A 17370-nucleotide genomic window follows, 5' to 3' on the forward strand; every position below is an offset into this window, starting at 1 on the left:
TGAAACTATTGTATTCAGAATATAAAATATTTTATAGCACTTTTTAATCTGTGATTGTGTGTTAAAAGTGTTCACGAGATACCAACCTTTCGCCAGCCGTCTTCTCTCCACAGATGATCCAGACAGATGAGGTGTGCACGGAGGGGAGGGGCTGTGTGCGTGTGTGTGAGGGAGAGACGCGTGAGTGACAGAGAGATGAAGAGAGAGCAGGGAAAGGAAATGCAGTTGAACGAATTCGCTGCGTGTTTTAAATAGCATACAAAAGAATAACGAAACGCAATATGTGCCGGTCGGTATTGATTTTTTTTTTTTTTTTTTTTTTTTTTTTTTTGGTCGGTGTTGAATCTGTGGCGGTCAGAATTTAATCTGTGGAGCACCGCCACAGATTCGTCTATGTGTGGGAAATACTGGCAGTGACAGTGCATTTGTCAAAGGAGGTATGCAGGCCTGGAAACATGCCCATCAGAGAGTACAGGAACATGAGAGAAGCAGTATCCATAGAGAAAGTGCTGAAGCCTTTTTTCTTAGAGTCAACAAAGCAGATATCCATACCCTTCTGACTGATAAGCAAATGACCGTCCATCAAGACCAGGTTAGAAAGAGAAGGCAGGTCTTGGAACGTGTGATTGATGTAGTGAAATTTATTGGTAAATGTGGGCTAAGCTACAGAGGGCACAGTCATGAAGCTACAAATGACCTTGAAAACACAGCTATCAATCATGGTAACTTTCTTGAGCTCATACTTTTGCTGAGCAAGTATGATGTCTGCCTACAGGAACATGTTAGTGATTGTATTGAGAAGAAAAAGAAGCAGGTGAGAACTAAAGGAAGAGGGTCCATGGTAACTTTGATGTCCAAAACAACAGTAAATAAAGTAGTTGAATTAAGAAGAAATATGATTCAACAGACAATTGCTGTTGAAGTGAGAAAGGCAGGGATGTTCTAAATACAAATTGACACAACACAGGATTTAACATCCAAAGACCAGTGTGCAGTAGTTCTGCGATATGTTACTGATGTTGTCCACGAGAAACTCAACGCAGTCATTGACTGTGAGTCATCAACTGGACAGTACTTTGTGGAGCTTGTGAAACAGACCCTAGAGAAGATGGACATAGCCATCAAAAAGTGCATTGGTAATGCAACAGACGGAGCTGCAAACATGCAGGGACAATACAAAGGTTTCTCTGCATTGCTCACAGGAGCATCACCTAACCAAGTACACATATGGTGTTACTCACATGTCCTCAACCTTGTTCTAGCTGACACTACAGGGGTTGTTGTGGCAAGTGAGTCCCTTTTCTCACTACTGAATGACATTGCAGTGTTCATTCGTGATTCCTACAAGCGCATGAAGCTATGGGAGGAAAACAGTGAGGACAAGAGACACAGACGGCTTGGTGTAATTGGTGAAATGCGCTGGTGGGCCAAAGATGAGGCCTTGAGGAAAGTATTTGGAAGGTTTGCAAAGCCTGACAATGCACTTTACACAGATCTGGTCATCACTATGGAAAAAATTGAAAAGGATGTGACCATGAAACCTGTCATCTGAAACAAGGCCCAAGGGTACAAGGCTGCTCTCCTAAAGTATGAAACCATACTGACAGCTGAGATTTTCCTCAGGATTTTTGAGCAGACAACCCCTCTCACTAAATATTTACAAACAAGTGGCATGGATATTGCTTCAGCACAGCACTTGGTGACAGGAACAGAGGAGAGCTTGAGAAAGTGTGCCCGGGACTTTCAGGGTGTAATGAGGGCAGCGGATGACTTTGTTGAATGGGCCAATGGCATTCTGGAGAAGCTTGAGGACAGTGAGGCTGAAGTTCAGACTTCTCTCCCAGAGAAGAGAATTAGAAAACACAAGAGGAAACCAGGTGAGCTGGCACAAGATGAGCCTATTGCTAATGCAGACACTGACTACAAAATCAACATCCATAATGTGATCTTGGACACTGTTATTGAAAGCTTTCATAGCCGTTATGCAGAAAATGCAGTGCTGTGTTCAGATGTCTCCTGCATGGATCCTAGGAACTTCCCTGAAATCAGAGAAAAAGGCCTTCCAGGGACAACCATGAAGGAGCTCAGCAAATGCCTACTGCAATTTGATGAACGTGCCAGTCTTGAGACATTGCAGGCTGAACTGATCAGCCTTGCACAGCACTGGGAAAGATTGAAACAATCACTAATGGAGAACTACAACATTAGGGGTGCTGCCTCTAATGATGAAGCAGGGGAAGGCTCTGAGGTTCCTAATGAAAGTGTGGAGTTTGTAAGCAGAAGTTGTTCCACATGCAAAAACTGTCCAATATGCTGCTATCTCCTCCTGTCTCAGTACAATCTGCTTACTGATGCTTATCACATCATTGGTTTGGGCTACAAGTTCCTCCTCCCACTATCTATGACTCAAGTTGCCTGTGAGAGGACCTTCTCCACCCTGAAGTTAGTGAAGAGCTGTCTGAGAACCTCCCTGAGTCAAGATAACCTTAAAGCATTCCTTTTGATGGCAACTGAGAAGGAGATTCTTATGGAACTTGATAAAGATGACATAATTGACAAGATGGCAGAGAGCAGTGAGCTACTGCGCCGCCTACTGGTGTACTAGTAGTGCTAATTACTTACTGTTTACTCTTACTGGTCTATTCCACATAATGCCATAATTGAGTAAACATTGTTATCTGTTACTTACGCTGTCATAGGTTTTGTTAAGTTTATATGTGTTTGTGTTTCTGATACATTTGATATACTAGAGTTGAGCACTGAAAATACATAAAATGTATTTTCATTTTATATTTTATATTTATAATATTTCAACATGTGAATGTGTCTCTTATTATCTCTTTTAAAAAGCCAATTTTCTATTTGTCATTGGTTTGGTAGTATAAATGGTGTATTCCTAGTGAGTTGTTAAGGGTTATTTTTTTATTCATTTATATTGCATCTGGTAGTCTACCTGTTACAATAATAGGGTTAGCCTACAAGTTTATCAGTCCAGTAGATTACATGAATAGAGTGGTGGTGACTGCAGCAGCAGAGGTGGCCTGAGAGTGGAGTCAAATTCCCGGCCTGAATTATTGTCCCAGTTCGCCACTGGTTCTGTAATGTATTAGCCGATATAGGCTAATACAGCATGTGGTGTATGCCATGCTTCGTCTTATTCGTTTTTGTTAATAAACGTTGTCATTGTAGCCTGTTTTATTGTTGTTATACTTTTAATAAAGAGTACCAATGAATTAATCTTTTGTTACTTAAAAAGTGAAAGGTATATACATGTAAGAAAAACATAAAATAATATTTTCTTGTAAAACGTGACAAGATCGCGAATTCAAAACCAAAAAATAATGAAAAAAAAATGGGTTGAGGGATTTCTGTAACCCTCCCAAAACAGAAAATAAAGAAACCAAAAGGTTCTTAACTGGACAAGATCAATTTATTTGGGGCATTAATAGTTGAGGAGACTCAAGCACACAATCTGAATAAATACAAATATGACACTTTTATTCATGTACAATAATACAGGCATTAAAACCTCAAGAGGGTAAAGCAACAGGATAAAGTGACGGTCACCAGAATCCTTTAATTACTAATGTAGTTGGCAGGTCACAAACTACCTAAAACAGTATTCATGCAACAAATAGGGAGGTATTTAGCAGAGGGCTTCAACATCTTAAAATTAGTTAATGTGCCCACCAATTATACACAATTTCATTACACAGCAAACACCAGAGGTACAAAGATCTATCAGTGCATCAATTATATTATACACATCTATACACACCAAAGAAATCACTCAATGCATGCCAAAACCACTCTGGCTAACTACTTAGCCGTCATCAATATAAAACTGTATGAAAATTAACACATGAATGATTATAACCTGCCCTAATACCCCCTGCACACACACACTCACAAATACAAACACAAATACAAGTGCCGGGGGACCGGTAATAATTAATCATTCACACTAAATCAGGATTCCCCCAGCAAAGAGAACACTTACTAAATACAAACGCTAATAACCATAAAAGACAAATAATGGACTGCTGGCCCTCTTACCCACTACCGGACGTGGGGTACAGCGTTCGGGAAAATAACCGGCGGCCGCCGAACTTTAGTTAGAGAAACTCCAAACCTATCCCTCCCAATCGCTTCAAACACGTCGCAGAGAAAACATCCAGCACACGTCCCGGCACGGTAGCCTCGGCAAGAATATGATAGCCAAACATTAAAAAATACGGGGCATAGCCTGTAGAAGGGTGGGATGTGTTATTATAGGCCTGCACCAATTCTGCCACATACTGATCCCAATCCTCCTTTTGATCATCCTCTAAAGTACCCAGCATACTTAACAGTGTCCAATTAAAACATTCACATTGTCCATTTCCTGTTGGGTGATACGGAGTTGTATGAGACTTATTGATGTTATACAATGAGCATAGCTCTTTAATGACCATGAATGTCCACCATAACCAAGATGTTACACATCCCACTGCATGCAGCCTCCAGCGACAAAAAATCCACAGAAACAATCTGAAGAGGATACTCTGATTGTATAGATACAAATCTGCAAAAATGATTGGTGTGTCATCAGTTTTGCTAATGTTTAAAATAGTTTAACTTATTGTTAAACTTTTTGAGAAATGTGTCTTTGTTTTGAGAACAGAACGAACGGTTCTGGAAAATGTGCCAACTAAAATAAGTTACACATAGAGTACATCAGATTATGGAAATTGTGCTGTAAACTGTAGCACATGTTGTACAGCTATAAACATGTGACTGTCAAATTTTGATCTGTAATCATTTTTTCACAGTATGTGTACTGCGTTTTTGCAGAACTGAGAAATGACTGCCTAGAGATATAGTATTGTGTCAGAAGACCAAGAAACTACTTTAGTACTGCATACTGTAAAGAAATTTGACCAAATGTGCAGAAAAATGTGCATTATTATTATTGTGTATTGTGGCATACCAAGTTCATATACAATTTTTTGTTATTTAAACTTTTCTAGTAATTATTATCTACTGCAACATTACTTTACAGTAGTAAAATGAAAATCCCCCCCTGAAAAATTCCCCAGAAAAGTTAATTGCTGATTCATACATCTGTTCTGTATCTGTTTGTGTTATTGATTAGTGATGACCAACTTCAACAGAGTTGGGAAGCATGTTATACAAGAAAAAAAAACAAACAAAAAAAAAACAATAATGAATCATTTCCTTTGAGTTCACTGTAGATTGTTTTATTTCTAAAAATAAGTAAACCAACAAAAAACAAAATAATTATTTTTCACGTTGTCATTTATCCGCAATGTTTCAGTGTTAAGTGTGATAGTGTACTCTTGAGTTGTATTATTTATTTATTTTTAATATCTTAAGGTATTTAAAATATATACATTTTTCATTTTTATATTTTTTATTATCTTAATTTGTTAAATTCCATATTTTTATCATAATATTTATATTTGAGTGTAATGTATTTATAATACTTTATTTCATCATTCATTTTTTTGCATATATCATTTTGTATTGTCTTAAGTTGTTAAAAATGTTATTTTTCTTAAAAGCTGTATATTTAATTTTTTTGGATGGATGGGGGGTTGTAGTGGGGGTGTAGTGGTAAATGCATACATTATTTGAATGCATAGTGTGTTAAAATAAAATTTTAGTTTATACGGCCTCAAAATAGCACAGCTGAGTACACTATAGATGCTTTTAAGATTATCTTACTGAAGAATAATTTTTAGTATATTAAGTTATTAAAATTAGTGTGTGAAAATAGAGCAATGCATTATGAAACTGCACATTTTTTCACCTGGGGTAGTTGGTGTTACACAGTGTATGGTCATACACTGATGATTACATTACTTGACCACATACACTGACGTTTAGCATAAAATACTGAGAGCATCTGCTGTACCAACGTGATCTCATCATAATTCGTATGTATTTTACGTAAAAAGTGGTTCTATACAACGTACATTTATTTACATTTTCAGACACTAAAACGTACAATACCTACGTATTTACAGTATTTAAACGTAAAATACTGACATTGACGACACCTAAAAACGAATCCTTATGAATATTAAAATAATAATTTCATTATTATTGTTGTTTTTAGTTCAATATCAATGCCCTTATGTTTTCAGTTTCATCATTAAATTGTTTAATCGTTTACTCAATATAAAATGATGACATTTTGCTCAGTTCTGTGTGATTTCTGCTGCCAGCTCGTTTCCAAGATGCATGATGTTAAACAAGACTACACTTTAAACCCTTAAAATAAGTAACATTTCTGCAACTGTTTAACCATTAATGTAATATTTTCTTTGTTTTCTGTGGTGGGACACAAAAGGCGTTTTCTCCGACATGCTGTGACTAACAATAGAACCATGCAATACACCACAACGCAACATAATTACAAAATTAAGCGATTTTATTTGGGGATTATTTTGGGGATTATCGTCTTTAAAAATATTTCATGTTATATTGTTACTAAAATGGTAATTTCCCTGCATATTTTGTTAAGTTAAATTTTGTATCATTTTAAATTAGCTAAAAAATGGGTATAGATTTGGGGGAAGGCTAAGGGGGATAAAAATCTAAATCGCTCACTGACAAAATGAGGGGAGAGATGACTGACAGACCATGCTGGAGGATTTGCTGCTCAGGCTTATGCTCAGTGACAAACATGATTTACACAGAGTGCGCGTTAATCACGAAAGCAAAAGTGAAAGTAAACAGCACAAAAGCGATTTCAATACCCTGCTTATTGATAGTGCGAGAACTATATACAATATTCAAATGTTTTGAGGTGCGACCGGCAAGAAAGAAAAGACAAATTAAAATCTAGCTCAACTGAATATCGCTCCAGTTTTGTGATTGGCTGTTAGGCTATGTAGTGTGGGGCCAGGGTGGGCCAAGCTACTCATTTAAAATTGACTTATGACGTCCTATGATATGATATTTAGAATTCACATACACCACATTATCTCATGATCATGTTGTGGCAAAAATCTTTGCTTGAGGCTCTCGATCAATAAAGACAAACTGAGCAGCTGCGTTTTTTTGGTTTATTTCTTGCAAGAAAGGTTCACAGTCAAACAGATACAGCGCCCTGCTGAGTGTGACAAAGGAGGGAGTTATCGCCTCCGCTTTATACCTCTTTGCACACTCAAGGTTACAGACTAAAAACAGCTGGTGCTGTCACATCAGGAAAGAAAGCCTGCAAAACGACTCTATAGATTATCCCTTCTCAGCATTCCCTATACGTATGTATGTTTTCTCTGACCCCTGGGGTCAGCCTTATGGCACAGAGGCCCCTTTTACCCAGGAGTCTGATCAGCACTTCCCATACCTTACACACAAGTTCATCAAGCATGCAAATCACTCATAAATGAATTTTTCCCCAACAATTTCCCCCTTTTTATCATTCATTGATTACTACTCATTAAAAATTCATTACCATGCTAAACATTCTCAGTTGTCTACTAATATGCAAATGCAAATTATAACATAGAATCAAGCTCGCACTTTCACATTTGTTTTCTGGAAGCCGGGCTAAATGAATAAGCACTGTTATTGCATTCCTGACATGTGTCAGACCCTCAGTCACCTCACAGACACCAAACAGAAATGTTACTTATACAACTCAAAATTTTACCACTACTGATTATCTACTTCTAAGGTTATACATATTCATTTCTACCTGCAGTTACCTCTCTAACTTATGATATCAAAAATATAGAAAACTCAAGTTATTACATCACATTTATACTCTTCATTTCTGACTTTCGCATAAAGGATCATTCTCTTAAGTTTTTTGAAAAAAAAAAAAAAGGTTGAATATGATAAGGCTTTTTGTTTGGGATCCCCCTTTTGTTAGCAAAGCATACAGTATAGTCATAGACATAAAGACAGGCAAACCCTATCACCTCGTGAAGTTTCGTCATTTGTCTTATTCTTTTGTTTCCCTTAATTAAATTTCATTTGTCTTATTCTTTTGTTTCCCTTAATTAAATTTCACTGTAGGCTCCGCTGCTGCTATCATCATCATCAATTGTTTTCTCTAAGTCAAACCCTATCACCAGACTTTCATTACCCATATGTAATTTCACCATTTTCAGTGAGACGCTAGAGGTCACCAGTCTCTGTACTGAGCTGGAAATGAACAATTTATAAATCTGACAATTTATACCCATTATATCTTTCCGGTAAAGCCCCTGGCATAATGCCAACATTCCTTTTCTTTCTACTCACAACCTCATGTTCGTCAGTTGGTAAATACACAGATGTTCCCACGTTCATCAGTGCTGGATAACAACACCCAGACCATCCTTTCTCAGGCAGATCGTGATATGCTCTGTCTCCACACACCCAAACTGCAGCAGGTGTGGAATCGCTGGGCCTGCTGAAAGGACATGTGAACGCCGTCTGTTTCCCCGTTGATGGTTGTCGTGCAGTTGTCCGCTGTCCCGTTGCCGATGTTTATCCTGATTCTGCAGTCTGACCATCCTGCCTTCAGCTTCAGCCTTGGCCTGACCTGACACACACACACATCTCCCCGTCCGTGCACAACTCTCAGCGGTGGGAGTGTTGCCTCCGACCTCCCATCCCATCTGGTTTCCTTGCAACCGCTTTCAGGCTGTCTCTGGGGTATCCTCCCCTTCTCAATTTCTGCCCCAGCCATCAACACTCTTGTCATCTGTTCTGGAATGAGACATCTGGTTTCCTTTACCGCAGCTACAGTCAGTGGGGCCACTCTCCATGAGTGAGACATCTGCAGACACAGCCAGCAACTCCTGTTGATCTTCAGCTCCTCCTTCTGCAACAGCGCCATGCCTTGTTTCCTTGACACTGCATCATGGCCTTCCGTACTGAAGGATTCATCTGCCCCTGAACTGCGTCTTCGTTCCCCATCCACGCCGTCTCCTCCTTTGTAGCTGGTTCGTAGGCTGGTTCAACGAGTGGTTTCACTAGCTGCGGTGCTGGTTCTCCCACGACGATGTTATATGTTTCAGTCTGTTCCCGGTACGTCAATGCCGCAGTAATACTTTCCCCCATCAGAAGCTTTCAGTCCCACTATCATTACTGTCAGTCCGTCTTTGTTGTGCCCCCCGAGGTTCCTCTTCGCCACCCTGAATCTCTCATCCTTGCCGTAGCTCGTTGGTTTTGTGTAGGCCTTCACCTCTCCCCAGCCGCACGGGTGTTCGCAGAAGTAAGTCGGTGCGTATTCTGCAATGCTGGTCCCTCGGTATTGACGTTCTGCACAATACGGACAGTTACTCAGGAATGGGTTGCAGTTGAATCTCACGTTCGATCCTTCTGTCACCGTTATTGTCTTTCCATCGGGCCATTCATTGGGGTCACCGCAGTCAGTGTCAGTGCTCTTCTTGTCCGCAGCAGTTCCGTGTCGTTTCTCTCCTCCTCCTCGGTCCCTGGAGTGAACAATCCTGCTTCTTCTATAGCCATATAGAGCGAAACAGCACATATAATCGAACTTAAGGTTACCAGCAGGCATGTGGTACCTCTTAGGCCACAGAGGCCATTCAGTCTGAATGGGTGCCACGGTCTTACTTGCTCCATTCTGGCAGTGTTTCTAGCTGGCGGGTTTGCCCTGGACGTGTGAGGTAGTCTGGTTGTGATGGGTGCTTTCTCAACTTTCTGCACCTCTTTATCTCTGCTGCAGGCGCCGCCCCCGGATCTTCCTCTCTCACTTTCAGGTCTCGCCTCGGTGCCCCTTTGCTATGTTGTCGGTTCTTTCAGGATGATTTCGCTTGGCTGCTCGCCGTCACACAGAAGTCTTTGCTGCTTGCAGATCAGATTGGCTCTCCTCCTTTTCCTCTGTGCTCGCTCCCACACTGATGTCTCGAGTGTTTACGTTTCCTCCTGGCTACTGCTGGTCGTTATCTCGAGCTCGCTCCCACTCCCCCTCCTGGGTTGTTGATGGAACTCTCCTGCAGTGACTGGCGTGCACCCACGTTGCCCTTTCTGCCACCTTTACAGCCGTATGCGTGGTCAGAAGCACCTGGAACGGTCCCAGCCACCTTTTGCCCTCCAGCTTTTTTGCTGCAGTTCTGAAGTCACATCACCACGAAGTCCCCTGGCATTTTCAAAAGCGTGTTTTGAAGGGTTTCTCTGCAACCTTTTGTTGCGCTGCTTTTACCTGCACACAAATATTGGACAACAGAGAAGACATTTCTTTGCAGTAACTCAGCATGTCATGTTCACACAGCTCTGTGGATGGCAGCGGTTGTTTTCCCCCTTCTAGGCCCACATGTGGTGGTCTACCGAACAAAATTTCGTATGGGCTCAAATTTGATCTCACTCGCTTTCTCATTCTCATGTACATGAGAACAATCGGCAGTGCTTTCACCCATGTGAGTCCAGTTTCCTCACAACATTTTGCCAATTTGTTCTTTAGGGTTTGATTGTGGCGTTCCACCCCGCCTCCACTCTGCGGTGAGTAGGCGCAATGTGTTCTCATGTCAAAAAATGTGGTTTTTCCTACATAGTATTGTGTGTTTTTATTGCCTCATTCACAAAATGTTTACCATTGTCCATGAGAGCTTTGTGTGGAATTCCCCATCTTGGGACAATCTCAGTCAGCAGTGCTTTTTATGCCACCGCCGTTGATATCCTGTTTTGATGATGGGAAGACCTCAGTCCATTTAGACCACATGTCCACCATCACCATTTTCTTAGTACTTTTTATCCTCATAAAACCTTTTGTTTTTGTTCGACAAAGTCCATTTTTACAGTATTTATAGTCATTTTACAGTTTAATATTTAACCATAGGACATTGCCACCCTGGCATTTTTGGTATTAATTTTATTTGTTATGGGTATTACAGATCTTACGCATCTTTTGCAAAATTTTTCTGCAAAATTGTAAACCCCTTTGTGAACCACAGTTCTTTCATTTGCATCATCATTCCTGGCTTTTGACACATGGTCTAACCCGTGTGTCAAACCTGAATGTGAAAAGAAATGTTTGGGTAAACAAGGTCTGCCATCCTCACTCATCCACACAACCATCCGTCACACCTTACAGCCACACTTTTTTCCATTGCTCCTTTTCTGGCCCTGTAGCAAAGGTCTGCATGCCCTGTAAAGATGAAAACCTGTTTTCATTAGTGTCAGATAACAGAGTGCACTCTGGCTCCTCTGCCAGTAACTCAGCAGCATGTTCTTTGCTGCTGCTGCATCAGCCCCTCGCATTACCTAAAGAAACAGAGTCTTTTTGGTTAGTGTGTGCTGCACATTTGCAAATGGCTATCTTTTCTGGCAGCAAGATATGAGAACAATCGCAGTTCTGCCACCAAGTGGGCATTTCCTTAAATCGGTCGCCAATTTGATTTCAAAAATTTTCTGTGTTTCCACAAAGCCCCAAAATCATGAGTCACGCCAAAAGCCAAACACGAATCGGTGTAAATTGTCACACATTGTCTTTCATTTTTTAGAGCACGCTTCCGTGTTAATGCCACTCGAGCTCAGCCGCCTGAGCTGAGTAATTTGATGGTAGCTTTCCCATGGAAGCCACAACTTGTGAACTCAGTTGTTATTGCGTAACCTACGTTGTTCTGGCCTGTTTGTGGATCTTTTGACGCAGATCCATCCACAAAGAGGACATTGTCGCAATTTTCGAGTGGCATATCAGAAAGGTCAGGACGTGGCGTACAAATTTGTTCCAATGTCATCAAACAGCAATGATGCTCCTCCCCGTCCCCCTCTGTCGGGAGGAGAGTCGCAGCATTCAGGGTCGTACACCGCTTAATCGTGATATTTGGCATGTCTAGTAAGATTGTGTGGTATCGCAACCATCTAGCTGTTGACAAATGTGATGTTTTCTGTTCTTGCAAGATCATGGTGACCGTGTGTGGCGCCATCAAAGTTAGGTCAGAATAACCCACAAACTCTCTTGAGGCTATCACGGCCTGCTCCGCAGCTGCCACCGCCCTCAGACAAAGTGGCAGCCCCGCAGCAACCGGATCCAACTTGCTAGAAAAATAAGCCACAGGTCGCAGTCTGTCCCCATGATGTTGCAACAACACAGAAGTCATAAACCCATTCTTTTCATCTACCATCTGAACAAACGGCCGATCACCATTTGGAAGGCCCAACGCGGGCGCCTGTGCCAATTGAATTTTCATGTTAACAAAGGCCTCTTCTGCCTCTGCTGTCCATTCAATTTTGTCAGTGGATTTCAGCCCCTTTCCTACTGTTAGGCTTCGCAGGGGTTGCTCCAAAATCGCATAATTGGGGATGAATGTTCTGCAATATGAACACATTCCCAAAAATGACAACATTTGCTTCCTTGTGATTGGCTTTGGCACATCTTTTATGCCCTGAATGCGTTTGTCAGACAGTGATTTGCTGTTGGGTGTTATGACATGCCCCAAAAATATCACCTGTTGCTTAGCAAACTGCAATTTTGACAAGCTGACTTTGTGGCCCTCCTCAGCCAAATGCTTCAGGAGGGTCACAGTGTCTGCTACACAGGTAGCTTCATCTCGTGACGCTACACACAAATCGTCAACATAGTGTAACAACGCAGTTCCCTCTGACAATTTTAGCAGTTCCAAACTTCTTTTCAGTGCTTCATTGTACTTTGTAGGGCTTTCAGCAAACCCCTGGGCCATTCTTTGGAAACAATAGCCCTTACCATCAAACTCAAAAGCAAACCAGTATTGACTGTCTTTAGCCACTGGCACGCTGAAAAATGCATTAGCCAAATCAACCACTGAAAAGAACTTTGCATCTGACGGTATTTGTGACAGGATTGTATAAGGATTAGGCACTGAAGGAGCCCTCTGTCTTGTGGCTGCATTCACGGCCTGCAAATCCTGTACAAACCTCCACTCTGTGGGTTGACCCTTTTCCCTGATCTTTTTCACAGGAAAGATTGGAGTTCTTACTGGGGAATCATTGCACGGCACTATCACCCCCTCCCTCAACAGGGACTCAAACACTGGTCTTATTCCCTCAATAGCCTCTCTTTTGAGTGGATATTGATGTTGACACGGCCTGTAATCAGATTTTGGAGTGATCACAAGCGGTTCACATCCCTTGATTAACCCCACATCATATTTATGTTTAGCCCATACATGGGATGGCACTTCTGCCAGTGCTGGATGAATGTCTGAGGGGCCAACATTTACCATGCATTGATTCTCCCAGTCAGTTTGCTCATGTAAAATCGGCTTCACAACCCTTTCAACTTCAACTTCGCATTTAAATGTCATCATAAAAGCTTTCAAACTCTCACTGTGCTGCAAATCATGCCCTGTCTCTCTCCAGTCCCCAGCATCAACACACTGCTTCACAAACAATCCAACTTCAGACCATTTCTGCCCTCTGGCCTTGCTTAGTGATAAGTGTGGGACAGTCTGCTCTGTCATCTGATACTGCCTAGACTGTGCTTCTGTGAGGCAGGCTGATAACGCACACACACTGTCTGTCCAAAACATTTTGTCAAAACTCAAAGTTTCTGTCTCATCCTTCTCAAACCAATCTTTTTCATAATTTTCATCTCTTTGCAGTGCGACATGTGACGTGCAGTGTAATTCGTCAGGTGCCATCATTTCCACCCCAGAGCATGTTATACATTCTCTTGCTTTTCTGCACACCATTTCAGCCCAATCATAATTTATGATGTGCCACTCGTATACCCACTGAGGCTCTTCGTGCAAACAGCTCCATTGCTCACTCCCCTCCTCCTCTACTCTGACACCCGAGGAATCAGCAATGAGCCTCAAATTCAGTTTGCACATCAGATCTCTCCCCAAAATGGGTACCGGACAAGTTTTGGAAAACAGGAATGCATGTTTCAACACTCTCCCCATTTCTGTTTCACAAATCAAAGGTTTTGTGTATCTTTCAAACATCGTGCGCCCTGATGCACAGATGGATTCAGAAACATGATCTGTTAGCTCTGGCTTACATGGCAAGTCACATGGTCGCACGGTTGATCTCGTAGCCCCTGAATCGGCCAGGAAATCGATCATTGTTCCCTGAACTATCAATGGGTATTTTGGCATTATTTTAAACGCCTCACACTTATACATAGCAAACTGTTTTTCAACATTTTCATCATTCATCTCAGACATAGACACACAAAAGCAAGCTTTTTCTTCATTGCGGAGAGCAGTCAGAATATCAGTGTATGTGTATGCGTGTGTGATTAATTTATGTTCACTTCCCTTTACTTGTGGCTGCTCACCCTCTCCTTCCTTCCCTCGGCTGCTCCCCATCCTCCTCGCTTCAGTCCGACTTGTCCTCCTTTTTCGCCTCCGGACAGTGTTTGGCCCAATGTCCATCTTTCTTGCACACACAGCACTTAGAACAGTCTCTACTGTCATGGTCGTTGGTTTCGCATATCCAGCAGCTCCACTTACGCAAATATTTCTTATTCTTCCCTTGGCCTTTTTCACTCCTTCTTCTGCCCCCGCTTTCGCGCTTCTCCCTTCGCGGTTCGTATCTTACTGCACCCATCGCAATCTTTGACAAACTCAGCTGCAGGTCTCTGTCACTCTTGGCCTGTTTCTTCTCACGCTTCTCTCTCAGCAATCTGTCAGCGTGCCGGGCATGAATCAACACTGTGGCCAGTCTTCCTTCTCTCCACTCAATGCAGGATGCTTTCACTTTCTGTGTGATCTCGGGTTTCAGCCCATCCAGGAAGGCATTTCTCAGATGACTCTCCCACATGCCGGGCTCTTGTCCTCTGTCAGCTGGTTCTGTCAGCTCCGAGAATTTATTGAACACTTTGTGCAGGCAGCAGTAGTAATCGTCGGCCGTCTCATCTTTCTCCTGCTGGCATCTGCTGATTCTTTAAATGTCTCTTTGATCACGCGAGCCACCGTCTCCACGGCTCTTCGGTACTCGTGGTTGTGGTCATCATTCCAATCGCTGTGTCTTCTCCTGTGGTCGTCTGCCGGTATTCTGCTACTTATTTTATACCAGTTCGACAGCCCCAACTTTGCTGACAGCGGTTGCTGTCAGTGTATCTCGTCTCGCACAGACCTGTTACACCTACTGCTACAACCTCCCACAGTTGCCGTCAGTGTAACCTCTTGCCAGCTGTCAGTATGGTTCGTTCCCCCCTTCCCTAATTTTATCTATTGACACTTTTCCCCCCACAAAAAGAAAATATCAATTTGTCTCTTACCGAGAGTCTCATTGGAGGCCTTGTTTGTTCGTTGATTCCAGTGGTGTATCTCCTGGCCCTCGGCAGAGCGGCCCCTCTCTCCCTGAATCCTAGTTGGGGTTAGGGCTGAACGTCTATTGTTCAGGATTGCGGTCACCGGTCCGCTGTCAGGTCAGAAGACAGCCAAGGAATCCCACTTCTGACACCAAATTGTTGTGGCAAAAATCGTTGCTTGAGGCTCTCGATCAATAAAGACAAACTGAGCAGCTGCGTTTTAAGGTTTATTTCTTGCAAGAAAGGTTCACAGTCAAACAGATACAGCGCCCTGCTGAGTGTGACAAAGGAGGGAGTTATCGCCTCCGCTTTATACCTCTTTGCACACTCAAGGTTACAGACTAAAAACAGCCGGTGCTGTCACATCAGGAAAGAAAGCCTGCAAAACGACTCTATAGATTATGCCTTCTCAGCATTCCCTATACGTATGTATGTTTTCTCTGACCCCTGGGGTCAGCCTTATGGCACAGAGGCCCCTTTTACCCAGGAGTCTGATCAGCACTTCCCATACCTTACATACAAGTTCATCAAGCATGCAAATCACTCATAAATGAATTTTTCCCCAACAATCACATATTTTACAACAGTACAGTATTGATATAGAGCATTTTTTGAGGATTCCCAGCTGTCCCTTTTTAGACCGGTATATTTGCCATAAGCTAAAAAATCTGAGAAGATTGACTGAACTTTGCTGTAAAAACCACATTATATTTAAAAAGACAAATTTCATCACTTTATTATCCACATGAGCCGCTGGTTGTTGGACTCAGTGTTTTGAAGCTCTTGCTAATTTATTAACCTGATTTATGTTTCTTTTTTCTGCCTACAGGTGAAAGCTTCACTCGGAATGAACATTTTCAGCACTGTAACCGCAGGCATCACCATTATTTTTCTTTCACTGGATTTGGTTATAGAGTCAGGCCGTTACTACAACCATTATTATTTCCGTACTGACCGTCCTGAATTACGGAGAGCGTATGAGATATGTCTTCAACTTTTATATTTACTAGGGATGCACTGAAATTCGGGTTTTGCCCCCCAAAAATGGCCGAAAATATGAGCCAATTATTTACATTTATTAAGTAATTGCATTTCAGTTTTAGAGTCATTTTAGCATTTAAAAAAACTACTGTCAGCATTTACTAACGACACGCAGTGAAACATTATCAAAAAAAGGACAGTTATTTTTGCGGCTAACGTTAATGCATTTGTAAGAGCTTCCCTTTCAGGCACAAAATTATTTAAATTAATCACACAACATGATATACTAAGGTTTGCACCAGTCAATTCACTGGTATTCATGCCATAACCAGATGCTAATTTGCGTTGTTCTTGATAGATTCTGTTGGTCATTATGAAAATGAAACATTATGTTTGTGTTTTTTAATGAACTTTCCACTCCCATTGGTGCTTTTATGGGATTGACTCGGCATTACGTGTGTTTTTCAAAACGTGCAGTTTGTTCCACAGGTTTTACCATCACAGTCCTCTGATGTCAGGCACATTTGTTTCCAGAATCTTAACAGCTCAGAGGTAAGAGAAACTTGTAACCCCAGTTCAGTTGGACTTTGAGTAAAATGGTTAAAAACAAAACAAAAACAAAAATAACATTTTTGAATTTAGTGTTGATAGTCTGTATTGGAAGTGTGGGTGCAATAATTTTTTACATAATATTAACAATAAATAAGCAATCAAGCAAGAAAGCTGACACACATATAGTGTTTTTTTCCCCTTACAGATAGCATTGGAAAGTAGCTCTTCCATTTATCACCAGCCTGCAGACGCTCCTCCAAAATACAGTGAATACAAACAAATCTGAATAAGTGGACAGTGTTCTTTTATGAAACACAACATATGGGAATGTATTAGAAAATATAATTTAATTTGCTTAGTTACACATTTCATATATACAAACTATTTGGATTGTATAAAAGAAAAGTCTGCACTGAAAACAAATATTAAAGTTTTGCATTTTTGGACTATTGGATGTCTTGTTAAAATCATGCCATGTGTGGAAAATGAGATTTGAAATGTATAACTTAACTAAGTAATTTATGTACTATTTCAATACCAATATATGTGCATTTTGCACTTAATATACAAAAAAAAATAATTATTTAGGAAGATAATCTTAGGAACATCTATAGTGTACTCAATATATGTGGATCAGG

At 41.3% G+C, this 17370-nt stretch overlaps 1 protein-coding gene across 1 annotated transcript in view; it reads left to right on the plus strand.

The window, feature by feature from the left end:
• The window catches only part of LOC127164380 (membrane-spanning 4-domains subfamily A member 8), a 416186-nt gene extending 399151 nt beyond the window's left edge, over positions 1 to 17035 (plus strand). The window contains exon 9 of the mRNA XM_051108308.1: positions 17016 to 17035. Within this exon, the coding sequence (XP_050964265.1) occupies positions 17016 to 17022 (7 nt within the window). The 3' untranslated portion in view covers positions 17023 to 17035. The remainder of the gene's footprint in view (positions 1 to 17015) is intronic.
• Positions 17036 to 17370: the final 335 nt, after the last annotated feature.

Source organism: Labeo rohita, chromosome 4 (genome assembly GCF_022985175.1).
Source record: "Labeo rohita strain BAU-BD-2019 chromosome 4, IGBB_LRoh.1.0, whole genome shotgun sequence".
NCBI classification, from domain to species: domain Eukaryota; kingdom Metazoa; phylum Chordata; class Actinopteri; order Cypriniformes; family Cyprinidae; genus Labeo; species Labeo rohita.